The sequence below is a fragment of the Sturnus vulgaris genome, chromosome 8 (genome assembly GCF_052056855.1).
Source record: "Sturnus vulgaris isolate bStuVul1 chromosome 8, bStuVul1.hap1, whole genome shotgun sequence".
In the NCBI taxonomy this organism is placed as follows: domain Eukaryota; kingdom Metazoa; phylum Chordata; class Aves; order Passeriformes; family Sturnidae; genus Sturnus; species Sturnus vulgaris.
Window position 1 is genome coordinate 24,423,951 of NC_142250.1, and position 23,688 is coordinate 24,447,638.

Consider the following 23,688-nt stretch of genomic DNA (forward strand, 5'->3'; position numbering starts at 1 on the left):
GACCCTCCCTTGCACCAGGAACAATAGAGAGGACCTGCCTCCAAGCAGGATGAGGAGGGCTTGTGGCAGGGCAGCCCTAGTGTGCTGCTGCTCCAAAAATTCTTTCTCTGGCTGCCCATGTCTCTAGTCAGCCCTACATGGCCTTGTTGGGGCTTGGCACCTGGTGGCTTGCGGAAGCTGATCCAGGGCTGGGCTGGCTCCAGTGCCAGTGTCCTCTTCTGTTCTCCAAGACAAGTTGTGTTCCCACAATGCCTGGCCCCAGCTCCACCATGACCACAGTGCCAGCACAGCCTAGCACTGCCATGCTGCAATGCTCACCCTTCCCCTTCATCTCACCACAGTCTCCAGGCACTGCCCAGTCCCAGAGAGTCCAGAGATGAAAATTTTCCAGGATGATAAACCAAGTGCGGCAGAGACAGGGCTGCAGGCTGGTCTCCAGAACCATTAGCGAGGCTGTTTCTGTCCCTTTTGGAGTTGCCTGGCCCCAGGGCTGTTTCAGTGGCTCTGGGTGGCTTGGAGCCACAAATCTCTCTGCAGGGACAGCAGGAGGAGAGAACAACCCCATGACAGGCTCCCCTCAACCCCTGGGGCACCTGGCCCCATCCCAGGACTGTACAAACTCCAGGGCTGGAGGCCCAGGGTCACAGAACAGGTTACGGCTCCACTTGTCCTTCCCCTCCTTCCACAGCAATGGAGGTCTTGCTGCTCTGCTCAATCTCCAGACTGGGCTGGGGTGATGCTGGATCTGGCTGTGCAGTACCTGGGTGTCTCCACACTCCTCAAGTGCAGGACAGGGAGGTGCTGAGCCCTTTGGGGCTCCAGTAAGATGAAGGATGTTTTCAGGCCAGACAGAATGAGGGGCCCAGGCTGGGGAAGCCAAGCTCAGAGCCTCCCTTAGGGAATTGTGGAGGCGCCATGCAGCTGGAATGTCAAGACAGGACTGCCAGCAGGCAAGGGGAGTTTATGCCCATCCAACTCCACTAGGCACTGCTGCCCCCAGCTCAGCTCCCCCAGGCCAGTCCCCCTCCACCCCAGAGAAAAGTCAGCACCCACCTGAGCAAGCAGCATCTGCAAGACCAGGGGCAGGGGATTTTGGCTTGAGTCCCAGGGGGGGCTCCCAAAGATTGGTATCCCTCTTAGAGGCTCTCCATTTGGGTCCTTCCACTTGCAGTAGCCTACGTCTGTCCAGGGCTGGGAGAAGGGCTGTTCAATGGCTGGGTGTCCATGCTGTCTTGGTGCGCTGCAGGGGAAGCTGTGCTTGGCAAAGGCCTCTGTCTGTCCGTCCGTCTGTGCAGGAGTCTCTGGAGGAATTGCAGTGCAGTCAGCCAGGAGGGGATGGGGTGGCAGGGTCATTTCATCCCAAAGACAGGCTGTGTTCCGTCTGCAGCTGAGAAGGGGAGCCAAGTGGCATGGGGTCTCAGATGATGTCTCGCTGGTCCTGGCAACGCCGTGACAGGCAATAGAGGCCGGAGAAGAGGTACAGGCAGGCAGTGATGCCCCCGCAGATGGAGGCACTCAGGTAGGCACTGTACAGGCAGTGCTGGCTGTACCCCGGCAGATTGCAAAAGCTCCTCTGCTTGGCCTTGTGACCCATGATGCCAGTGGCAGCTGCGTAGAGCCCCAAACCCAGTGCCAGGTCGTGCACCAGGTTGGTGAGAAGCCAGCGGGAGCCCAGCCAGGGTACCAGCTCCCAGCGCCCCAGCAGGCTCAGCCCGAAGAGGGCCAGAGTGAGGAGCCAGACCAGGACGGCGGCAAACAGAGCGAAGTGGGCCGCCCCCTCGTACTTATGAGCCGCTACCGTCACCCAGAAAGCAGCGCCCAGAGCCAGCTGCCCCAGGCGTAGCAGGCCCAGCGGGCTCCGCAGGTAGGCGCGATGGAGGCTGAGGGAACCGCGGGCCGGCGGCCCCGGGGGCGGCGGCACTGTCGGGGGAGCAGTGCGGGCCATGGCGCGGCCCTGCCTTCTCCGGCGCGGCTCGGGCGGGACTCAGGGCCCCGGCAGCGACTTCCTCCCTGCCCGTTGCCAAACATCTGGCACTTAGCGGTCCTCCCCTCGCGGGGCCTCCTCTCTCCTCTCCTCCCTGCCCCGCCTCCGCGCCCCGCCGCACCTCCCGCCAGCCCATCGGACACCCGAGGACCGCCGCGGATGCGCCGTCGAGCAAGGATCGTCGCGTCCCTCCCCTCCGCGCCGCGCCCTGCTGCCGCCGGAGGAGGCCACACCGAGGGGCGGCAGGAGGACGTGGGAGACGGCAACCGATGCCAGCGGCGGGGTCCAGGGACACCGCACTGGGACCCCGTGCGGAGGCCGGAGGGGGGCGCGCCGGGATTCCCCTTACGTCATCCGGGATTCCTCTCGGAATGAGGCGCGGCTTCGCCCCGCCCGGGGGCGAGGCCTCGCACCCCGCCCATGACGTCATCTGCGCCACGTGGCCTCCTCAGCGGAGCGGGACAGCCGCGCCCCTCGGCGCCGATTGGTCCTGGAAGCGGGAAGTGGGCGGGGATTGGCCAGGGGGCAGGGCAGCACGCAGACAGTGAATGAATGGGGCGCGCGGCTGTGGCGGGACCCCGGCGCGGTGGCGCGAAGCGGGTCCGGGAATGCAGCGAACACCAGGCGGAGCCGCCACCGCCAGGTCTGTGCGAGGGGCCCGTGGGCACGGGGCGGCGTCGGAGCGAAAGTGGATCACGGCGGGGCCCAGCGCCTCGGGCAGGGCGGGACCGGACTTGCGTGCCCCGGCCCGAGCCGGGGCGTCTCCCGTGTTCCCGGGCGGCCCCGCCTGCGTGGCTGGGCCCCTGCCCGGTGTCTCGGACCGCCCTTCCCCCGATGCCCTCCCTTCCTCACTGGGCATCCGCGCCGGATCCCGGGGGAGGCGGACCGGACCGGGCGGCGACACTGGAGCCTGACGCCGACTGTTCGGTGCCCGCAGCGGCCAGGGCCATGGGCACTCCGGCCTCAGTGGCGAGCGACTCTCCGGGACGGGCGGCGCCCGCAGCCCGCGCCCGTAAGCGCGCCTCGGCCAACATCTTCCAGGGCGTGGGGCTACGAGAGCTGCGGAGTCTGTTCCGGAGCGGCGGGGCCGAGCGGCCCGAGGAGCGCGCCCGCCTTGTCTGGCGGTACGCGGGCCAGCGGCGCATGGCTCGGGCCCTGCGGCGGCTTCGGCGACGGCGACCGGCCCAGCCCGGCGGCGGGATGACGGCGCTACGGCGCTTCGAACACCTTCGGTAGGTGCGGCCCGCGGCGGCGGGGCAATCGCGGGAAGAACGGCCGGGCCATACCGCTAACACACACCTCTTGCCCCTAGGATCGCGGAGAAGCTGGAGTGTAACTGCGGGGGAGAGACAGGCTCGGGATCCATGTAGCAGCGCTGAGAAGCTGGGCCGTGGAGAGCAGCTCTCCAAGGACCCTAAGTGTACTGGGCAGGGTGCAATGAATGGTTAATAAAGGGTGGACAGTGGTGGCTGGTTGTGTCCTGCCCATGCCTGAGTGGCAGAACCATAGTCCAGGTTCTTGTACGGCACATTAGTGCAAGGGGAACAGCCCCACACCACGGGTCAGGGTGGAACAGATAACCCACAGATCTGTTCCAATCTCCCTGCTTAAGCAGGGTCATCCTAGAGCAGGTGTCACAGGTGTCTGGATTGTATCCAGATGATTCTTGAATATCTCTTATGAGGGAGACTCCACAGCCTCTCTGGGCAATCTGTTCCAGTGCAGAGTCACACAGTAACTGCCCTGGCACAGTCACAGGGACAACTAAAGAACAAGCTTGCCTTGCACAAGAAGGAATGTTTGGAAGAGATAACAGACATTCTCCAGGGAAAGATTTCTCTGCTGGAAGTCCAGGTGGCTAAGCTGGAAGAGTATAGCACCCAGGAGAACGGAGAAGGCACGGGGGACATTCTGAATCTGAAGGAGCTGAAGTAGGAGGTAGCCAGCCTTGCTGCCAAAAGAGCAAAACTCCAGGCCATGTTCCTGTGGCTAAAGGAGGGGAAGCAGCTGCAGAAAGCAGCCTTGCAGTCTGAATGTGGCCATTTCGAGGAGAAGTGGCAGCTGGGCAGCCTCATCTTCAGCCTCCACAGCTCCCTCTCCAAGAGCCACTGGGCCCAGGAGAGACTGAAGCAGGACCTGCAGACACAGGATTCCAAGGGACAGCCTGGGCAGCTGGTTGCCCTCAATGCCCAGCATGAGCAGACAGGAAAGGGACTCTGTCCTGCAGCAGCTCCAGCAGTTGCAGGAGGCCAGTGCATCCCTGTGCAGGTACATATGGATACCAGCCATAGGCTGAGGAGCCCCAACCTGCTCTAGCGTGTTGCAGAGGTGCAGATGTAGCCAGCTGAATGGCAGCTCTGTTATTCATGGTTTAAATACATTACATACATTTCTACAGTGCATTAGAACAATACATTTTGGGTCAGTCAAATGCAGCTGGGCCTGGCCGGGGAGTTGGGATCTCCACTGCTGCCCCCTCTGTGCTTACACAGCCAGTGCTGAGCCCCCTCCCCATTGCAGGAGACAAAGCAACTGCTCTGCCTTCCCAGGTTCACCTGCCTTTAATCCCTCTCGCTCTCCAAAGATGGGCTAACAGGACAGTAAGACCCAACACTGACTTTCCCCAGCAGCCTGAGAAGTCACAGCTCAAGGCAAGCAGGTGCAGGCAGCAGCCCTGGTGCTGTTTTATACAACACAAGCTCAGCAGCTGCTGGTAAGAGAGGGGCTCCCTGCCTCCCCCACCCACAGCAGGCCTGCAAGATTGTCAGCTCCAGGGCAGCCAGGAGTCCATGCTGGTCCCCCAGTGCTCCCACCCATGTAGTCGAAGAGCCCCTCTGGCCTTTCCCTAGCAGCCCCTGTCCCTCAGAGGGTCCTTAGGCACAGACAAGGCTGGCACCATGCTGGCTACACAGCAGCCAGGAAGCTTGCTGGGAAAGAGGGAAAAGGTCAAGCGAGAGCAGCCATGGAGACCAGGTAGGAGAAATGGACTGGGGCAGAAGGGGAGAGCTCCCATGGGAGAGCTCTGAAAGCCACCTGCCCTTCACAGGGACAAGCCAGCACTTTTTTCTCCTTACTGTCTAACTGCACCCAAGCCAGTACCATGTCTTGTTCCTCTTATGTCCCCTCCTCGAGCCTCTAGCCAGAGAACAACCGTTCATTGTGGTCCCCGCTACACCAGTGGGCAGCAGGAACTCCCCCTGAGGAAAGCAGCGTGCACGGGGCTGGGGCACTGGAGGGACAGTGAAGGAGTACAGCACACCCTCAGGGAAACAGAGGGGGTATCACCTGCTAAAGGCCTTCCCAGCCTGGCAACTGGCATGGTGGGGAAAAAAAAAGGGCCAGTGGCTGGTGTAGAGGGCTGGACGGATCCTGGCGCAGGTAGCCTGTTCATCCCAGCCCCAAGCAGGGGTGCTCAGAACCACATGCAGGCCAAGGAACAGAGGCAGGAGCAGGGTTCCAGCCATGCTACAGTTCCTGGCAGACCTCCACACCTCCCCCTGGCCTCTGCCCCAGGCAGGGCACCAAGCTCCAATGGAGCTGGGGAGGGACCATGCCCAATCTGCCTGGCTCCTCCAGTTCAGCTGCAGGTTCTTCCAGCCGCATCTGCTTGCTCTACCCTGAAGGTCGAGTTCCAGCCACAGGAGCCAGCAGTGGCCCAGCTCCTCTCGCAGTGCTAGTCCGAGGTGGCCAAGCCCTGCCCACGGCTCTCACAGCTACCACCATGAGAAGAAAGGCTTCCGGCTCTGGAAGCTCTGCGTGTAGGACTCACTGGCGGAGCGCTGGTGGGAACGTGCTGTTTCCACAATCACGGGTGGCATCTGAACCAGGTGCAGTGGACTCTTCCCATCTTTCAACGCCTGAGTCAGATTCAGGATCTGTATGGCACAACAGAGCAATGCCTGAGCTGCCCTGCCAGAGCAACAGAGAGCATACACTCCAGCACCCTTCCTGATACTATGGCAGGACAAGTATTCCTACCTCAGCCATCTGTCTTTCCTATGCACAGCTTACCTGGCCTCTCATGACAGCAATCTGCTTGTGAAACTGTCCCCTGTCAAAGCCAGGGTCTTTCTGCAAGAGAGAGAGCAAAGAATACAAGATCCACCCACTGCTTCATGCCATGAACAAGATGCCTATTCCCCAAGTAAGCCCCTCCCTCTGTCCTGTTCCATGGGTTTCCTGCATCTCCCACATTGAATCTTCAGCTCCTGGCAGACGGATAACCCTGCTGTGCCTCAGCCCAGAAACACTGTCAGAAGCCTGACCACCTTTCTGTCCCTGCAGCCTTGACAGGGAGCTCTCCAACACCACTCCCGTTTTCCTCCTACCACATAATCTTCACCCACTCCTTCAGCTCACCTTGAAGAGCTCATACAAATCTTCTTCCAAGTCCTTGACAAAGTTGGGGTCTGAGATCTTGGGAAGAATCAGGTCCTTGATCTCCTGTGAAAAGGGGATTTTGGCCTGGGGTAGCCATGCCCAGTAGAACGGATCTGTGGAAGGAAGCAGGAGACATTAGAATTGGGGGAAGCAACACATGCTGCCACATATCCTTGGGTGCAAGATTCCCTGCATCTGGGACACAGGGTCCAGCATCTGCCTTCTACAGTCTCTGCTCAGGAGCTGCCCATGAACCCAGAAGTTTCAGAGGTACAGCCCTAGTCCCCTCCTCTACAGTCCTTGAGGAAGATTCCCAAGCATGACGTTGTATGGCTTGCCATGGTGCCTTGGCATAGCTTGAGGGACTCACATGCTCTCCAGGAGTCCGGGTGTTTCAAGGGAAAGGCCAAACCATTGTCTATAGCAGCCAGCTTGATGATGGGCTCCTTCACCACCACCCAGTCGCTGTCCTGGAAGGAAGTGAAGCATGTCACAAGGAGGTCCTCCCAGCAGGAACAGTTCTTCTCCTACTCCCTGCATGTCCTGTCAGATCTCTGCCCTGGCTGCCAGAGGCACAGCAGCCTCTTGCCTGTAGCATGGCCCCTTAACCACAGGGAAACATAATCTGCTTTGGGTGGGAAGGGGGACAAAGCTGCTTCCCTCCCAGGCCTCACTCTAAGGTCCAGCAACACCAGTTTCCCCCCCAGAGTTCAGCTGTATCCTCAAGAAGTCCCACTAGGCCACAAACCACCAACACAAACAGTAACAAAAGGCCCAGGAGACAAGATCAGGCCTCAACACACTTGGAAACCCAAGCCAGATGGGAAATTCCTGTCCTGCCTGCCAAGCAGGCAGCTTCCAGGAGCAGAGTCCCTGTATTTCCCCTGTGCAGGAGCAGCCACTCACCCGCACACCCGCGCTATCCAGGGGACAGTCATACTTGATGAGCCAGTTGTCATTGCCCCGATCTGCAGGGAGATAAAACCAACTGTGTTTGCATCAGGGCCTCCCTGCACCATGCTGGGCAGAAGACTATTCCTCCTCTGGCCCAGAAGTGAGACAGATACATTTTAGGCACAAACTCCCAGAGCCCTTAACTTGCTGCATGGGAAGCCACATCAAGTCCCTCACAGACAGCCCTAGAGGTCCACATATTGCAGCTCCCAAGAGAAAGGTCAGCCTGCAAGCCCCAGCATGCAACCTCAATCCCTTCCAGCCTGGCAGAAACTCAGGAACACAGTGTGAAATGGGGTACAGGGCACAGTTAGGTGCTGGATTTCTGGATCCTCACAGCTGGAAAATTTTCACCTGAGCACTGTGGTAGATTCAGACCTGCAGTAAATTGGCCAGCAGCCTGAGCCACAGGTGGTGAGCAGCCCAGCAGCTGCACTTTACCTAGAGGCAGATGTCACCTGGCAGCAATCAAGGGGATGAGTTTTGGGTGCAGGGAAAACCCACCAAAACCCTTTCTCCAGCATGGTAGGACATGAAGGAGCAGGCAGCATCCAATGCCAGGCAGCTGGCCCTACCTGTATTCCTGATGATGTAATCCAGCACTACCAGTCGTTCGAACTGCAGCAGCAGCTGCCGATTAGTGTTCTCCGGGAGCGGCTCAGCTTCAAACCGCCGCAGCCAGTAGTCTGCATCCTTGTAGCCTTCCACAAAGAGCTGGAAGGAGCCCACCTGAAGCAAGGGTTACAGGCTGCATTACAGAAGGCCAGGGAGGTACCAACAGGCAGGCATGGAGGCTGGCAGCCCTACCTTGGGTGGTAGACCAATGCGGTTGAAGCGCTGGCCAACTTTCGGCACCTTCTCCAGGGCCAGCCTCTTTCCTCGGGACTTCACCCTGTCAATGGCACTGTAGTTAAAGGTCTCACTGGCCAGATACACCACCTGGAGGAACATGAGCACAGTCAGCAGGGACCTCTGGCAAGTCACAGGACTGCCTGATAAAACCAAGACACAGCATTTCCCACAGCTCTGCCTAACACAAGGATTCCCAGGGTTTAAATAGAAACAGTCCCAGTCTAGAGCACTCCATCTCCTAGGTCAGCAGTGCCACAAGATAAGGTGCAAGCAGAGCTGTGTGGAAGCACACAAAAGCTTCCCCAGAACAAGACCCCAGCAGCTGTCTCCTCACCTTTGTGCGGGGAACAATGTTGAGTTCCAGTTTCTGGTCTACCAGGCTGGCACCCGCCTCTGACAGGTAGCCCTGGTTCAGGACAAGGCAGTCTCTCCCAAAGCAGCACGGACAGCACAACTTCTGCAGCCACTTGGTCCACTTGGGGTTCAGCTGCCCGTATGGCTCCTCATTCTTGGGCTTGAAGACGCCAATGATTTTCTGTGAGTGGGAGAGAAGAGGGCTGAGTCCACGAAGTTGGCAGAGCTGGGACACCTTCGCCAGCCCATAGCAGGGACACTACAGAAGAGGTCCAGAACTTCCCCTCATTAGATTAATAACCAGTCTCCTGGGATCAGGCAAAACCCCACAGCTCCTGGGAGGGAGGTGGGCAGAGCTGGGAAGAACCCCCCTCCAGCCAGTACCCCATTCCAGAAGAGCAGAGTGTGGCCCAGAGACCTTTATATACAACATATATCGCAAAAAACACCAGTGATGATGCAGTCTCCTGGTAAACACATCAGTCTCATTCCTGCAATCTTTGGATGGCTGGGGAGAGCTACTGCTCATCGCTGGTCATTACATCCACACAGGAAAGGGATAGCAATCCCTGCCCTGGCTCAAAAATCCATTGAGCAGAGCTGATCCCAAGCTGACCAGAGGAAAAGGACCGTAACAGCCAAGCACCTGCAGGACCCCAGAGGAGCCAAGGGCAGAAGGGCTGACTCTCTGGATACACTGTGGATGAAAAGGCACAGGCTGCTCCAAACTGGTCACCAGCTGGTAGCAGCAGCACTCCCAGCCTCTCAACCCAGCCTTGCATACACCAGCCCAACAGTGAGGACAGCAGTGTGGGTACCTCACTGCCACAGAGGCCACAGAAGCCTTCTGCAGGGCACTGCACCACTGAACCAGCCCTTCCACGGCACACAGATGAGAGAAGAACTGGGACAGGACAAGGCACGGCCACCTGTCCCCACAAGTCAGGCACCCCTGGGGGGCTAGAAGTCCCTGCTCTGGGGTGACTCAGCAGCACATGCAAGCAGGCCTTCTCCCCAAAGGTACTGCTAGCCCTGGCCTGAGTGGGCATCACTTCCCTGACTGAGCTCCTGCCAGAATGTGGAAGTAGATGAGTCCCACTGCTTCATCAGGGAACCTCAATGCAATCTCAGTCTGTCAGGGGCCAAAAGCCAGGCCAGAGCAAGCAGAACCAAGGTTTTGTCTACCAGGAAGACAGAAAGGAAGGTTTAAGGGAACAAGATCACTTGAGCCATGTCCAAATCACATGGTGGAGCCACTTTCCCACGGCAGGCAGGAAGGCAAACCCCTGTACCAGCCCCACAGGGCTGTCACATGACCATCAACCCATCTTTGGATATAATCCCGCAAAGAGGCCTGTCAGGAGGAGCGCTGGCAGCATGAAGCCCTGTGCTCCATGGAACCAGTCCAGCCGAGCAAGGCCCAGCCAGGCAGGGACAGTACTGAAGTGGAAACCAGAGGCCTGGCAGCACAGCATCCCCTTCCAGACGGACCCGTGCTGAGAGCAGCACTGACAGGGAAAACAGGTCTGCCTGGTGCCGGCAGCAAGGCACAGGGAGCCCGGCCAGCACAGAGGAGCACCTAGCAGTGGGGTGATCGTAACTACTGGGGCTGGGCAGCACAGCCCAACTGGAACAGCTCAGGCCTTAGTAACCTCAAGAGAAATAATCAAAGAGGAAAGTTCTTCCCCCCGATCTCTTCCCCCTGCTGCCCACAATATCTACATGCTGCACTCTCTCCCATGCCAACAGTGGGATGTTTCTGGTAACCCTGGGCAGCACTCACAGCAACCACTCACACACCATGTTTGCTGACAGCAGGATAATCTGGGGGACCTGCCAGCTGACAACACCAGAAGTACACAGACTTTGGCTCCTCGCACTCATGTTCCAGCAGCTGTCCTTGAGCTTGGGTCTCCTACAGCCAGGCAGCCTCCAAGCTGCAATCCCCAGGCAGCTCATCTGGCTGCCCACTCCAAATCTCATATTGGGCAATAGGAGGGAACTGGGCTGTGGCACAAGTGTGTATTTCCCCACATGCCATCAGCTGAGCTGGGAACTGCCTGCCACAGCTTGCAGGCGCCAGCCTTCACCCACAGAGGCAAAACTAGGACACACCAGAGACCACAGAGCTCACTCCTACTTCCCTGGAAGCATCCCAGCACATACGAGGCAACGGAGTCACAGGAAACAGCAACAGCTCAAGTAATGAGGCAGGGAACAGCAGGTCACAAGACAAGCCAGCCTGTGCTGCACACTCATCCAGTCAGTGGCACAAAGACGGCTGCCACACAGCTGACCAGGTCTATAGGGGACCAGCTACATGCCAAGGACTTTGTCTCGATTATACCAATCACACAGCCACAAAGAAGACATCTCAGTTCAAAAAAACAGGCTAAAACCAGCTCAGCACACAGAGTCACAGCCCTGAGGCTGGAGTCCCTGTGTTCAGATGCTGATACACGGGCCTGTGGGATGGGGTGACCCCTCCTCCTTGGGCACGAAGCCGCAGAAGAGGTTGAATCAGCACTTGGACACTGCTGCCCCACACTTTCGCTGCTGGATCCAGTGTATTTCTCCCCGGGGAGGCTCAGAACCGCTCTGGCCGCTCCTTCCAGCCCTCCGCGGCCGCTCACGCCCGCCAGTGTCGCTCAGCCCACAGGCCTCCGGAGCGACGGGAGCGGCACCACCCCGGGGTCGGCCACACGGGGCTAGGCCCAGCTCACCCCCTGCGGGTCCTTCACGAAGTAGCTACCGCTGGAGCCCTGCGAGATGCGCTCGGGGAAGATGCCGCGCTCGCTGGCCAGCTCAGCCCGCCGCACCACGTCGGCAAACTCGGGATCCTCGGGGAAGTCGTTGCGCTCCCTCTGCGCGGCCGCCGCCGCCGCCGCCGCTGCTGCCGCTGCCGCCGCCTGGGCCTGCGCCTGGGCCTGTGCCGCTGCCGGGCCCCGCGCCCCGCGCTCCAGCAGCGGCTGCCGCTCGCGGTCGCGGCCACCAGGGGAGCCGGGAGGGGAGGGCGGCGGGGGCGCAGCGGGCGGGAGGGCGCGCACGGCACCCCCCGGCAGCCCATAATCAGGGCCCTGCGCCCTCTCCGGCGACACCAGCGGGCTTGTCTCGTCCATCGCGCCGCCCGCCCGGCCCCGCCGTGCCGCGGCTGCTGCTGCTTCCGCTTCCGTCCGCGTCACGGCACCCCAGGGGCTGCTCCGCCCCCCGCCACACCCCGCTGGCTGCTCCACCGCCCGTCGCGCCACGCCCAGCCCAGCCACAGCGGCCGGAACCGCGGGGGCGGCTGCGGCCATGATGCCGCTGGGGCTAGTTCGGAAGCTCTCGCGCTTCGCACCGTTCGTTGGAGGAGGCCAGGGTGCGTTCGCCCCTCGTACATCCCCGCCGTGGAGGCTGGCGCCAGTGCCCTATAGAAAGATGGGTGCTCTGGAGTGGCCGTGGCCATTGCTGCCCTTCACAAGGATGGCGGCAGGGCGAGGGCACTGCCCCTCTGCAGCCACGCCCGCAGTGGCGAGCTCCTTGCCCCACACAAAGATGGCGGCCGGCGAGGGTGTGCTGCGCAGCTGGCCAATGAACAGTCGCGTTGCTAGCGGTTGCCGTGGAAACAGCCAATGGCGAGTGGGGATGGACGCTGGCGGCGTGGCACCGTCCGGCGGGGCGGGGTGCTGGCAGGGGCGGTGGCGGCCACCGCCCCTCGGCGGGACGTGGTGGGGAGCGTTGTCGGTGGACAGCGCGGAGCCAGGTTAGCTCGGGCCGCGGGACTCTGCGCCGCCCGCCCCGCCCCGCCCCTCCCGCCCCGCTCCTGCGCACGCACTGGGCCCGTGAGCGTCGCCACGCGTGTCCCGGTGGTGGGCCGTGCGTGTATCAGTCGTGGGTGCATGAACACACCGGGCTGTGGGTGCATCAGCCGTGGGTGCACGGACACGGCGGGGTGCGGGTGCATTACCCGGGGGACAGAGACACTACGGGATATTGGTACATCGGGGTGCGGGTGCATCACCTGTGGGCTCGGTCACGCCCCCGGACACATTCCCCAGGTGAGGTGTGCGCGCATCCCCCGTGGGTGCGTGGCACGGGCCGGATGTCCGTGCCTTTGCCGGGGATGTGGGGTTCCACGGGGTCGTGTACCCCTCGGCCGCTGTGCGATTCGGGCTTTGCTGGGCGCGTTGTCCCTGCTTGCGGCGGGCGTGGTACATGCAGGCTCGGGTGGTGGGAGCCCAGCGCGGGCGCGTCCGGCTGCTGGGCGGGCTGGAGTGCTCGTGGGGTGCTGTCCTGTGTAGTGTTCGTGGGGTGAAGTGTCACAGGCCGTGCTGGCCGAGTTCACGGTTCACGAGCCCGCGGTATCACCCTCTCCTCCGCCTGGCATGGATGGGCGGGCTGCAGGGTGGGAGCCGGCGATGCGCTCCCGGTCCCTCCCATCAGCAGAGAGCACTGTTCAGTCGCTGTTCGCCTTGGCTGGGGCCATTTCTCTGGACACAAAGCCCTGGCAAGTTCCTGTTGTGCTTCTGAGTGCCGCGTCCTGCTGGTTCGTGTGGTTCAGTACCCACCTCTTGGGTGATGCACAGCCTGCTGTAAGCAGATAGACCCCGCTTAAATGCTGGGAGCCCCTTCCCGTCGGTGGCACTGCCTGAGCTGCACCTACAGCTGCTGGAGAGGCAGCGCCCAGCCCACCTGCGGGGCTGTCTCTATTCTCTATTCCCTGTGTGCTGGCCAGAGCTGTGCTGCGTGACAGGGCTCTGTGAGGTGTGCAGGGCTTCAAGGGCTGCTTGCTGTTGGCAGGCAGGTTTGCAAACCCCAGGTAGCTGAGCAAAGCTCTGAATCCCCAGGATCCTATCTCTGCTGTCCCTCTTAGGAGGAGTGACCTCTCATACCTGGGGTTCAGCTGGGTCTGCCCATTCTTGATGCTGAATCTGGAAACTTCACAAGCTCTCTGTTCCTTCTCCAGAACTGTCACTGAGCACAATCCAGCAAGCATCTCCTCTCCAAAACGCTTGTCTCTGCCTGGGACTGCCCCAGCTGAACTGAGAGTGGTGCCTGGCCTGAGCCTGCTCAGTGCAGGACCTCTGGGGTTCTGCTGGAGTGCCATGATGGAGGCAGCCAGTTCCTGCCACACTCCTCTTCCCGCCACTCACTCACATTTCACAGGGCTGTGACCCCCATGGGCTCACATCTCCCTGAGCCCTGCAGTGGGGTGGGCAGCAACCCGAACCTGGCAGCTGGGGTTTCAGAGCCTGGGCAGGGCAGCTATGCTCCTGGGGTCACGTTCTCGTCTGTGCTGTGCCCTAGCAGAGCTGTCCCCAGGGCAGACAGGCGCCTCTCTGCAAGCTGAGAGGATGCAAGGGCTCTGGGGAAGCCGAGCTGCTCTCCCTGCCCAGCAGTTCTCTGTGCCTCTCCCCGCCAGCTCTTGTCCTGCTGTGCCGGAGGCTGCTGCCATGACCCTCACCAAAGGCTCCTTCACCTACTCCAACGGGGAGGAGTACCGCGGCGAGTGGAAAGAAGGTGAGATGTGGCAGCCTGTGCTGGGGGACAAGCAAACCCCACATCTCTGCTCAGCTCCACACTGGGGCAGGTCCTTCCTCTGTCCAGTGCTGCCTATTTATGCTCTCTCTAGGTCGCAGGCACGGCATCGGACAGCTGACATTTGCTGATGGCACTGCTTACGTGGGACACTTCGAGAATGGGCTCTTCCACGGCTGCGGCGTGCTCACCTTCTCCGATGGCTCCAGGTGGGCACAGTACTCCTGTGTACACCTCCCCAGGCATTCCCACTTGCCGTGGGGAGCTGCCGCCTCAGGAGATCCTCCCACACAGGTACGAAGGGGAGTTTGTGCAAGGCAAGTTCAATGGCGTGGGAGTCTTCACTCGCTGTGACAACATGACCTTCGAGGGCGAGTTCAAAGGCGGGCGTGTATATGGCTTCGGTGAGTGCTGGCAGCACGGTGCAGGTATCTGCACAGCCTCTGCTCAGCACAGCCCCTTCCAGCATCTCCTGCTTCATCCCTCCTTCCCCGGTGGGTGCAGCTCCCTGCCTCTTCACTCTTAGCCCTTCCCTCCCGTCCCCAGGTCTCCTGACCTTCCCTGATGGCTCCCACGGCGTGCCCCGCAACGAGGGCTTCTTTGAGAACAACAAGCTGCTGCGGCGGGAGAAATGCACTGCCATTATCCAGAGGGCCCAGGGTGCCTCCAAGTCTGCCCACAGCCTGACAGCGTGATGGTGCCCCACGTCCCCTCCCACCAGAGCAGGGACCCCCCTACTTAGGCACTGGCTGGCCCTGCTGGCCCTGGAGAAGGGAAGTGGTGCTGCTGGGTGCCTCCCTGCCCTTCTTCCCCTCCAAGCGTCCTCCTGCCAAACCCCTGCCGCTGGAGGGGATGGGACCTCCGCTCTCCACCCAAGTGCCCTGGGGCAGCCGTGGTGCCTTCTCTTTCTGGCTGAAGCCCTGGCACCTGCTGGTGCAGCAGAAGGACAGGGTGACAGGGGCTTGGCCTGTCTTCCCCCCAGGAAGACTGTGGACCACTACAGCTGCTAGCCAGCTGCAGAGGATGGAGCAGAGGGGCAGATACTGGTCCCTGACCCCACTGCCAGGGTGCCTTGGCTGGAAGCTCCTGACTGAATCATGTGCCCCAGAGGGGCAGCTCCTGGCTCACTTTGCTGCCCTGGTCCTGGAGGCAGGGTGGGCACCCCGAGCATACCATGGCCTGCACCCTCAGCTCTGGGTGACTGACCATCTCCCTGCATGCCCAGGGTATGGTGACATTGTGTCCCCAAAGAGCCCAGCCTGCTCTCAGGGCCAACCAATGGGCTGTGTTCCCCTCATCCCTGTGCCAATCCACCCATTCACCCACGGCCTTGGGGACATCAGCAGCAGCATGCCCACTAAGAGGGACTGAGGAGTACCCAGCCTGGCACATGTCTGCTGCACGCTGGTGGAGGATGGCGGCAATGGTGAGCAAGGAGAAGGGTCAGATGGAGCCTAGAATGAGGGACATGAGCAGGGCTGTGTGGTAGCCAGGGCTGGAGCAGGAGGCCTGGGCAGGGTGGGAGGGGATAGAGGTATGGCAAAGGGGCAGGCAGGGGGCACATAGTTCCCCATTTTTGCCCCCCACATGCGTTCTTCATCGCCCCATTGCATGTTCATCTTCACCCCCGGTGTGGTCTGGCTGGCTGTGGCACAGGGGTCCCAGCAGCCCTCACTGCCCACTGTTGCAGGGGCTGTGCCCTCCCTGTCAGTCTCTGCCTGCACTGGGTCCCGTGCCTTGCTATGACCCTGCCTTGTGCTGCTGCCTGCACGGGCCTCAGCTGAGTAAACCATGTTGCCAAACACCGTGCCATGTCTTTTTTGCTGGGAGCAGGGATGGCATGGGGGCCTTGCACAGACAGGGCTGCAGACACAGAGAGGAGATGGCAGGTTTATTCATGGCACAACGATCTACTCCTTCCCAGGCAAAGACAGCAGGACCCTGGGGGCTGGCAGGGATGCGGGCTGGCTTGGGGTTGCCCTCCTCCACCCACTTTGCCCAATGCAGCCCTGTCTAACGGGAAAGAGTAACATGGGCAGCCTTCTCTTGGCCACCTCCGAGTGTCCCCAAAGTGTCCCCAATTCCCAGGGTCCCTGACTCCTGTACCTTCCCAGTGTGGGAAGGGGCAGATGGAGAACTCCTCACAGCCAGCCATTGGCACTGAAGGTGCTCCTCAGCTCTTCAACCTGGGCAGGGCTCAGAGGGGCCAGGGGTGCACGGCAAGGACCTCCATAGTAGCCAAACCACTCCATGGCCTTCTTCAGCCCTGGGATCCCAAACCGGCGGGTGACCTGTGGGAGGGAGGGAGGGCATGGAGGCTTTCTGGCTCCCATGGGCCAGCACACTCTCTGGGCTCTGCTGTGCAGCCCCTGCTCCTTTGCTTGCCCATCACTCCCCATGTGGGGCTGCAAGGCTGGCAGGGTGTGAGGTGGCTGCAGCACCCCATGGAGTGCCCACTGTGGGGTGGGGGTGCAGAGCACACCTGCACAGGACTCTACACAAGAGCTCTGTGGCACGGTGGGCTCTGCAGCACACTCCACAGTGTTCCACAGTGGAATGAGTGAGGGGCCCAGGAAGGAGCAGCTCTTCCCCCCACACAGTGCTGCCTATAAATAGCCAACAAGGCTTTCACAGAGGGTCAGGCAGTGCCCGGTGCCAGTGGACCAGCTGTGTAAAGGCTGTTCCTTAACATGACAGGGCTGGCACTTCCCACCTTCTCATCTCCAGCCTGTCTCAGCTTTCTGGTCAAGGTGCTGTGCTGTCCTGTCCCCCTGAACCACCCCTCCACCCCTTGCAGCCCCAGGGACTTCCATTCTTTGTCTCTGTCATGGCCTGGCACCCCCTCCACTCAGCATCCCAGGGGTTCTGCCTGCTCACCGCCATGTTGGGCTCAATGAGGCGGTGCTGCAGATCACGGGCCTCCTGCCACTGGCCCTTGCGGCACAGGTGGTCCAGCTGACACAGTGGGTCACCCAGAACATTGGCGAGGGCACACACACCCCCAGAGGCACCTAGAGACACCAGGACACATTGGCAGCCAGCTCAGCATGCTGTGCCTAGCCAGCACTTCCCAATGTCTCACTTGTCTCCCCCTTCCAGTGTCCCCAGGCAGCGTCCCCAGCCAAGGATGGGCAGCTGCACTTACCCACAGCATAGCTTGCCAGCAGGAAGCTGGCTGATCCTGCCAGCACCTGGAAATCCTCCTGCCTTGTCTTGTGGACCATCAGCCCCATGCGGGTGATCTGGGGAGAGAGATGCTATGCCCTGGGGCAGGCATCACCCAGTCCCCCTTGCTGCAGGCTGTGTTCTGGCAGCCCTGAGGTCCAGGGAAGGGCTGCAAGTCCCAGTTCCCCATTCCCAGCTTAGGTACAGGTTTGGTGGTAAGCAGCCCTGGGAAAGTCATGCCCCACTCACATCCCCACCGCTGTCCTTGATCCCAATGATGTTCGGGTGCTGAGCCAAGGTGATGACAGCCTCCATGGGCAGGTCCATGCCAGTGTTGGCAGGGACACTGTATAGCACCACAGGGATGGGGGATGCGTCGCCAACCTGCAGGTGGCAGCCAGGAGATTTCAGTAGCTGGGGTGGGTTGGGGATGCATTGGACGTGTGTGTCCTGCTGCCCCAGCTGGAGTTGCTGGCAGGCACTGGACATGACTCACCTCTGTGTAGTGATGGACCAGGGCAGCAGTGGTCATGGCCCCCCGGTAATAGCAGGGTGTGACAACCAGTGCCACATCAGCCCCCGCCTCTGCCATGTTGACTGTCAGCTCGATGGTGGCCTGGGTGGCTGGGGAGGAGGCAAAGGGGTGAAGGGTGCTCCGGGGGGGGACACATGGCCCCTGCACTTCCCCCCACACTGCCCACACAGGCACTCACATTCACAGCCCGAGCCAGCCATCAGCAAGCGGTCCCTGGGCAGAGCCCGGCGCACGCAGCTCACCACCTCCACCCTCTCACGGGATGCCAGGTACGGATACTCCCCGTTGGAGCCCAGCACCACCAGTCCTGGAACACAGATGTGGGGAGGGCAGGGCTCAGGCACAGGAGAAGGGTGCCAGGACTGTCAGGTATCCCCATTACTTTCACTCCCTTCTTTGCTGCTGGCACCCAGGCAGAGCTCCACAGCCCACAGTGTGCCCTCTCCTGCCTATCTCCTTGCAGTCCCAGCCTCCTGGTCAGAAGAGAGGAGACTCTGGGGAACATCCTTGTGAGGCTGCAGCCTCTTCTGCAGCTCCTATCATCTATCCATCCTTGGCAATAGACAGATACATATCCCATGAATTTTTGAGTGTGCATGGGAGTGCATTGCATAGGTTGAAGCCTGCAGCTATGTGTGGAGCATGTGTGCAAGCCTGCACGTGTGGAGTGTGTGTGCAAGCAAGTGCTAGCGTGTGGTGGGGGTGTGCAAGGACACACTTGTGTGCCTGAGGACGTGCCGTGCAAAGGGCCCCAGGTGGGTGACCCGAGGAGTTGCCAGCCCTGGAGCAAAGTCCAACTGGAGGCTGAGCACTCTTGGGAAGCTGGCAGGCTGCCTGCATGCTGCCTCTGTGGCCGGCAGGGATCTGACGGGAGCCTGCATGGAAAAGGACAGTGGGCAGCACTTACCTCGGAAAGGGATGCTGGCATAGCGGCGCAGGTTCCCCTCCAGCTGGGCATAGTCCACCTCCTGTGTGGGTGAAAAAGGGGTGGCCAGGGGTGGAAAGATGCCCCCAAGATTGAGTGAGGGCTCTGATCCCTGGGGGGTGCTGAGCCCTCGGCACTGCCTGCAGGCTGCCCAGTGCAGAGCTGCCAGGGTGGGCCGGAGGGAGGAGGCGAGGAGGGTGCTGAATGCCATGGTGGCTGGGTGCTGCCGCTGGCTGTGCTGCTTGCCTCGCCAAGGGGCTGTTAATGTTTGACGGGGCACGTGAGGGACCCGCAACCCTGCTGGGCAGATGACATGGGGGTTGTACCAGATGACCTCAGGATGTTCTTCCCCCTTCAGGAGCTGGCTGCAAGGAGCACAGAGCCCCTCCAGATGAGCTTTGGCCACCGCAGCTGCACCGTGTTTTCCCTTCTTCTTGCCAACTCTGGCAGCCATCCCTCTGCCTCATACAGGGCTGGGCTGCAAGGCCAGGGAAAGACCAGGCATTGCAAGCAGTCCCAAGGCTTTGGTCAGGGATCACCTGATCCAGTTATCAGTGTAGGGTCTCCTGTAAAAGGGTGAGTGTGATCATTTCCGTATAGGGAGCAGTGAGCACTGCGTTCAGCATGTGTACAAAGGGACCATGTTTCCCGGGAATGGCTGCAGCAGGAAAGGCAGAAGGACAAGAAGCCATCCAACCCCACAGTGGCTGTTCAGCACAGGTACAGCTGCTGCTCTCTGGCAAAGCCCCGGCTTCCAGCACAACGTGGACTCAGGTTGAGCTGTCCTCTGTGGACACACTGTTAGAGATCTAGGAGGGTTGCAGCCAGAGGATCATTCCCAGGCTGGAGCTTCTCCTGGTTCTCTTGGCTCCGTTCCCAGGCTGGTGGCATGTTCGGCTCTGGTAGGGAGACTTCCTCCCGAGATGATGGTTTGGTCAAAATAGAATGGAATTAATGGCATTTGGATTGGCACCTGGTGCCGGTAGGACTCATTCTGGGGTGCTGTTGCAGGGGCGTTTTCTCAGTTGTCCAGTGGGCTACTGTCTTGTCTTGGCTCTGCGGAAGACCCTATGGGTACGAATCATGCTCTCAATAAATGCCTTCTTTCCCTAAGGAGGTCTGTGTGTGTTGCTGTCATTGCTCTCTCTCTTTAGCTCAGTAACCACAGTCCTCCATGTATTTTTCCTCCCTGAGCTTGCCCACGTGGGACTTTGAAAGACTGCGAGCAATCTGTGTCCTGCAGCAATGAGTCCTGCCTTTGAACCACTTGGAGTCACCAATACTTGAGTCCTAGTGATAGGAGGCAGGGCTCATCATGCTCCCAGGATAACCCAGCTTTCCCAGGCCCATCAACCCTGGTGCAGGCTGCCCAACCTCAAAGCCACCTGGAGCCAAACACTGCTCTTTGCTGACTTTTATTGACAAGTCTTGTTTGGATCTTGCTCCTTGGAGCTGAGACCAGCCCCTGGTCCCTGCCTGGTGTCATCATGCAGGGACCTCCATTTCCCCCTGTGGCTGCTCCTTGGTCTCCAGCGCCTGGCGTGTGTCCACCTGCCACTGCTGCACCAGGTCTGTTGGGGTCTTGCCAGCCTACAAGAGTGGGCAGAGAGAGGCTGGGCACAAGGTGGTGCAACATGGTGGGGCAGCAAATGACCTTGGTGCTGGCCCCTCACACTCACCTCATTCTTGGCCATCATGTCAGCCCCATGCAAGATCAGTGTTTTAATGATCTTGTAGCGACTGAGCCGTGTGGCATCATGCAGCGCTGTGTCACCTTCCTGTAAGAGACACAGCTTCACTGGAGATTGTGGTCCAGGGACAAGGACCCTCTGCCTGTCCCCGGCACTGCTACCCAGTCCCCAGCACACCAACCTCTACACGGACAATGGGGACTGTTCCTATCCCAGATCTGGCTGTGGCTGCAACCACCAGGGGCAGGGATATGTGTGTCCAGATGTGCCCCACTGTGGGTGCTGGAAGCCTTTGGAGGGGTCAAAGGAAGGAAGGGGATCAGTGTTGCCCCCCAGTGATGCCTGCATGGCTGCAGCACTCACCCTGTCTGGGGCATTGATATCCACCCCGCAGTGGATGAGATGCTCCACAATGTCAAGGTGTCCGGTTCGGGTGGCCACATGAAGGGGTGTGCTGAGCAGCTTGAGGGGGGATGAGATGGACATCAGGGGGGATCAGCACCCACACCTGCTAACCCAGCAGAGGGTCAGCTCTGGTACTCCAGGGTATGCTCCTGCCCCTGGAACAACTCTGTGACTTGCTCTGCCCTGCTTACCTTGTCCTTCACATTGAGGTCTGCTCCGTGGTCCTGCAGCAGTTTGACAGCATCCAGGTGCCCACCCCGGCAGGCCCAGTGCACGGCAGTGCAGTCCAGCTGGACATACAGTGCTGTGTCATGGTGGGGGACACTCCTACCCTATGTCTGTCCCCTGCCCCAGCAGGTCCCTATGCTCGAGATAAACTGGCAGAGTCCCTGCCTACAGCCACCTCTGTGATGGGGACATCATTGCCCCACGGCAGGGCCCCCAGTCCTGCTGTAGTTCTGGCTGCAACACACCCAGATGCTCAGACCAGCATGCAGGTGGAAGCAGGATCCAGCCTCACCCGGTCCCTGAAGTCAACAGTGGCCCCACTGTCCAGCAGCTTCTTCAGGATTTCCACATGCCCCTCCAGCGAGGAGCGGTGCAGGGCTGTGCGGTGGAACTGGGGGACAGGGTGGTGCATTAGTACACAGGTGCATCCTCCCCTGCCCAGTCTGGTTGTACGTCCAGCTCTGTCCCAAGGGTCCCAGCCCTTTCCCACAGGCATGGTGGGGCATGGCTGCAGGACTTGGTGGCATGGCACAGGTTGGGGGCAACCAGTGGCTGCCAGGGATGCTACCTCATCACATGTGTCGGGGGAGCCACCGTCTGTCAGAAACTTCTCAATGATGTGCATCTTGCCCTGGACAGCAGCTCGCAGGAAGGTCTCTGGCTCCACAGGACCCTCCTGGCAATGGGACAGGCTCAGGGCAGCACAGGGGTGCAGGAGAGGGAACAACATGGAGGCCCCCTGGTCTGCTTCCCCAGAGAGGTCTCTGAGTGGTAGGGTGACCCGGGGGCTGGCCTGTGGGTGGTCTGGCCCCTATCCCAGCAGCCCCACTCCCGCACTTTTGGACTCCCTGACATACAATCTCCAGGGGCTCAGGTGGTGGGGTGGGCTCGGGGGTGGCTGCCCGCTCTGCCCGGCGCTGCCGGCGTTGCTTGCGGAGCTCGATGAGTCGTTGGATGCTCCCCACGTCGATGATCTCCCGCCTCAGATCCACTGAACTCCTCCGCACCTTCTCCTGGCCCTGGTGAGCACACACAGTACCCCATTTGACTTGTCTGTGACTAGCCACCCCTGGCCACCCTGCACCCCAATCCACTCACCTTGATTGCCTCAAGACCCCAGTTCCTGGGGCCACGGCGTTTCTCCTCCTCCAGCTCAGGTGTGTTCATGCGCTCCACAGCTGGCGGCTCCCGTGCACCATCCCCTTTGAGTTTCTGCACAGGCACAGTGGGTGCTGCATGGTCTTCTCTGGGCACACAGCAGCCCCACTGTCTCCATCCTCAGCCTGCCTGGGAAGGTGGCTCTGGGCATGGCTCCACTCGCCACTGAGGTCTGCAGGGTGCTCAGAAGCCCTTGGGCTTGTGCTTGACTGCTTATCCTATTTGGTGAGCTGGGCACCTGCTGGCTGCTCATTTCTGCCCCATGGGCTAGAGCTATCGGATAGGGTACTTGATCCCCCTAAGAGCCCTTGGGCACCTTCATATATCTCCCAGGATGGCAAGGTCAGTGCCAGCCTCCTCATGTCTGAGTCCCTAAGGATAGACAGAGTACAATGGGGGTTCCTACAACAGCCCAGGAAAGTTCCGCTGCCCTATGGACCCACCTCCTCCTTCTCCTCCTCTGCCAGCTTCTGCTCAATGAGCTCCTTGGCCCGTTCCACATCCAGCTCCATGTCTGCCTGCAGTGCACAGTCCTGTGCAGGATGTGTCCTCTTCTTCTTGCTACCACGGGCAGGGAGTTCCCGGTCCTGGCTCCTGGTGCTACCGGCGGCTTTGCTGGCTGTGGGGCTTTATGCTGCTGGCCCTTCTGTCCCACAGCCCAAGGGCACCAACAGCTGTGGCTGCTCCACATGACTGGGGCAGCTTTGCCATGAGCTCACCCTCCTGCTTTCTGGTGGCCCTGACTCACCTCTCCAGCCCTACACCCTCTTAAAGAGACCCCCCCCACACACACCCCGGGTTGGCCAGGACACCTGTGCTTGTTATGGAAAGCTGCGGTGTGCAGAACCTGTGACAGCCAGTCAAGAGAGGCTCAGCAGAGCAGGGACATGATCCAGGGTCATCCCACAGGCAAGGCACCTATGCCTGTGCCACCCACCCTGGGCAAGCAAGATGCTCCCACCACTCCCATCATCCCGTCTCTGTGCAATCGGCTGCTGCTGCAGTCGCCGATATTGAGGCTCCCTGGCACCTTGGTAGGGGTGGGGCCTGCCCACCCCAAAGGGAGGCATTGGGTCCTCTCAAGCCTCTCAGCCAGCAGCAGGCAGCACGGGATGCCAGGAGTCATGGCCCCTCTGTGCTGCTTTAGAGGATGACCTCAGGTGTGGAACATTCCGAGCAGCCCTGCCAGGGTCCCCGAGGCTGCCTGGCCTCCCCCACAGCACATGGCAGCAGGAGACTGGCCTCACGTGGGGCCAACAGGCAGAGCCGGCAGCTATTCCCGGCAGCAGGAACATTGTTCAAGCCTCCTGAGCACTCCCCCCTTGTAAGATGAGGCCAACACTGCCTTGTGCTGGGACAGTTAATGCGCTGGGCACCATCCACCAGCACAAGACCTGGGGGAGGGACGGACAGCTACACGTCAGCGTTACCCTCCTGGGCAGTTCCCAGGGCCATCCTTGGGTGCCCTGTCCCATGGGTGTGACAGCCTCCTACAGCAGAAAGAAGCTATTTTCACTAGGGCAGGCCATGGTGCCCATGA

General features: G+C 60.6%; 6 protein-coding genes across 17 annotated transcripts; 2 read left to right on the forward strand and 4 right to left on the reverse strand.

The window, feature by feature from the left end:
• Nucleotides 1-1,276: 1,276 nt before the first annotated feature.
• On the reverse strand, nt 1,277-2,090 carry MARVELD1 (MARVEL domain containing 1). Its single transcript, XM_088169220.1, has one exon. It carries the CDS (start codon nt 1,943-1,945, stop codon nt 1,418-1,420), a length of 528 nt encoding a protein of 175 aa, XP_088025346.1. The 5' UTR covers nt 1,946-2,090; the 3' UTR covers nt 1,277-1,417.
• A 392-nt stretch (nt 2,091-2,482) lies between these two features.
• AVPI1 (arginine vasopressin induced 1) lies at nt 2,483-3,451 on the forward strand. The gene is made up of 2 exons (XM_014885986.2): nt 2,483-3,216; nt 3,297-3,451. Exons 1-2 carry the CDS (start codon nt 2,537-2,539, stop codon nt 3,352-3,354), a joined length of 738 nt encoding a protein of 245 aa, XP_014741472.2. The 5' UTR covers nt 2,483-2,536; the 3' UTR covers nt 3,355-3,451.
• Nucleotides 3,452-4,321: 870 nt separating this feature from the next.
• PI4K2A (phosphatidylinositol 4-kinase type 2 alpha) lies at nt 4,322-11,854 on the reverse strand. Its single transcript, XM_014885985.2, has 9 exons — nt 11,248-11,854; nt 8,505-8,705; nt 8,126-8,257; nt 7,894-8,047; nt 7,271-7,332; nt 6,735-6,834; nt 6,344-6,477; nt 5,996-6,055; nt 4,322-5,859 (listed from the first exon to the last, which is right to left on the reverse strand). Exons 1-9 carry the CDS (start codon nt 11,818-11,820, stop codon nt 5,698-5,700), a joined length of 1,578 nt encoding a protein of 525 aa, XP_014741471.2. The 5' UTR covers nt 11,821-11,854; the 3' UTR covers nt 4,322-5,697.
• A 294-nt stretch (nt 11,855-12,148) lies between these two features.
• Nucleotides 12,149-15,843, forward strand: MORN4 (MORN repeat containing 4). 3 transcript variants are annotated; one of them, XM_014885997.2, is made up of 5 exons: nt 12,149-12,266; nt 13,926-14,023; nt 14,136-14,250; nt 14,336-14,445; nt 14,588-15,843. In XM_014885997.2, the coding sequence occupies exons 2-5, from the start codon at nt 13,957-13,959 to the stop codon at nt 14,734-14,736; spliced, it is 441 nt and encodes a 146-aa protein (XP_014741483.1). In that variant the 5' UTR covers nt 12,149-12,266; nt 13,926-13,956; the 3' UTR covers nt 14,737-15,843. The 3 variants fall into 3 exon arrangements, with proteins under 3 accessions (XP_014741483.1, XP_088025345.1, XP_014741480.1); XM_088169219.1 differs by lacking the exon at nt 12,149-12,266 and adding an exon at nt 12,427-12,561; XM_014885994.2 differs by lacking the exon at nt 12,149-12,266 and having other exon boundaries at nt 13,648-14,023.
• A 72-nt stretch (nt 15,844-15,915) lies between these two features.
• HOGA1 (4-hydroxy-2-oxoglutarate aldolase 1) lies at nt 15,916-18,936 on the reverse strand. 4 transcript variants are annotated; one of them, XM_014885993.2, is made up of 7 exons: nt 18,649-18,936; nt 17,920-18,048; nt 17,703-17,830; nt 17,456-17,590; nt 17,187-17,283; nt 16,919-17,052; nt 15,916-16,332 (listed from the first exon to the last, which is right to left on the reverse strand). In XM_014885993.2, the coding sequence occupies exons 1-7, from the start codon at nt 18,875-18,877 to the stop codon at nt 16,183-16,185; spliced, it is 1,002 nt and encodes a 333-aa protein (XP_014741479.2). In that variant the 5' UTR covers nt 18,878-18,936; the 3' UTR covers nt 15,916-16,182. The 4 variants fall into 4 exon arrangements, 3 of the variants coding, with proteins under 3 accessions (XP_014741479.2, XP_088025343.1, XP_088025342.1); XM_088169217.1 differs by lacking the exon at nt 16,919-17,052 and having other exon boundaries at nt 18,649-18,930; XM_088169216.1 differs by lacking the exon at nt 16,919-17,052 and having other exon boundaries at nt 17,456-17,830; nt 18,649-18,930.
• A 1,076-nt stretch (nt 18,937-20,012) lies between these two features.
• Nucleotides 20,013-22,799, reverse strand: ANKRD2 (ankyrin repeat domain 2). 7 transcript variants are annotated; one of them, XM_014885971.2, is made up of 9 exons: nt 22,592-22,675; nt 22,089-22,202; nt 21,848-22,009; nt 21,559-21,666; nt 21,283-21,381; nt 20,954-21,052; nt 20,721-20,819; nt 20,346-20,444; nt 20,014-20,256 (listed from the first exon to the last, which is right to left on the reverse strand). In XM_014885971.2, exons 1-9 carry the CDS (start codon nt 22,658-22,660, stop codon nt 20,152-20,154), a joined length of 954 nt encoding a protein of 317 aa, XP_014741457.1. In that variant the 5' UTR covers nt 22,661-22,675; the 3' UTR covers nt 20,014-20,151. The 7 variants fall into 7 exon arrangements, 5 of the variants coding, with proteins under 5 accessions (XP_088025338.1, XP_088025335.1, XP_014741457.1 ...); XM_088169212.1 differs by lacking the exon at nt 20,721-20,819 and having other exon boundaries at nt 20,013-20,256; nt 22,592-22,799; XM_088169208.1 differs by having other exon boundaries at nt 20,015-20,256; nt 21,283-21,666; nt 22,592-22,799.
• Between the last annotated feature and the right edge of the window lie 889 nt (nt 22,800-23,688).

Bases quoted from the DNA above. Each gene is read 5' to 3' on its own strand.
- MARVELD1 (XM_088169220.1), bottom strand. From the start codon at position 1,945: ATGGCCCGCACTGCTCCCCCGACAGTGCCGCCGCCCCCGGGGCCGCCG.
- AVPI1 (XM_014885986.2), top strand. From the start codon at position 2,537: ATGGGGCGCGCGGCTGTGGCGGGACCCCGGCGCGGTGGCGCGAAGCGG. The intron at 3,217-3,296 runs GTAGGTGCGGCC...TCTTGCCCCTAG, and splicing joins CGGCGCTTCGAACACCTTCG to GATCGCGGAGAAGCTGGAGT.
- PI4K2A (XM_014885985.2), bottom strand. From the start codon at position 11,820: ATGGCCGCAGCCGCCCCCGCGGTTCCGGCCGCTGTGGCTGGGCTGGGC. The intron at 6,835-7,270 runs GTGAGTGGCTGC...ACTTCCTTCCAG, and splicing joins TGGATAGCGCGGGTGTGCGG to GACAGCGACTGGGTGGTGGT. The intron at 5,860-5,995 runs GTAAGCTGTGCA...TGTGCCATACAG, and splicing joins TTGCTGTCATGAGAGGCCAG to ATCCTGAATCTGACTCAGGC.
- MORN4 (XM_014885994.2), top strand. From the start codon at position 13,771: ATGCTCCTGGGGTCACGTTCTCGTCTGTGCTGTGCCCTAGCAGAGCTG. The intron at 14,024-14,135 runs GTGAGATGTGGC...TGCTCTCTCTAG, and splicing joins CCGCGGCGAGTGGAAAGAAG to GTCGCAGGCACGGCATCGGA. The intron at 14,446-14,587 runs GTGAGTGCTGGC...TCCCGTCCCCAG, and splicing joins CGGGCGTGTATATGGCTTCG to GTCTCCTGACCTTCCCTGAT.
- HOGA1 (XM_014885993.2), bottom strand. From the start codon at position 18,877: ATGGCATTCAGCACCCTCCTCGCCTCCTCCCTCCGGCCCACCCTGGCA. The intron at 18,049-18,648 runs GTAAGTGCTGCC...TCTGTGTTCCAG, and splicing joins TGCCAGCATCCCTTTCCGAG to GACTGGTGGTGCTGGGCTCC. The intron at 17,831-17,919 runs GTGAGTGCCTGT...CCTCCTCCCCAG, and splicing joins GGCTGGCTCGGGCTGTGAAT to CCACCCAGGCCACCATCGAG.
- ANKRD2 (XM_088169208.1), bottom strand. From the start codon at position 22,660: ATGGAGCTGGATGTGGAACGGGCCAAGGAGCTCATTGAGCAGAAGCTG. The intron at 22,203-22,591 runs GTGGGTCCATAG...GTGCCTGTGCAG, and splicing joins CAGAGGAGGAGAAGGAGGAG to AAACTCAAAGGGGATGGTGC. The intron at 21,667-21,847 runs GTATGTCAGGGA...TCCCATTGCCAG, and splicing joins CACCTGAGCCCCTGGAGATT to GAGGGTCCTGTGGAGCCAGA.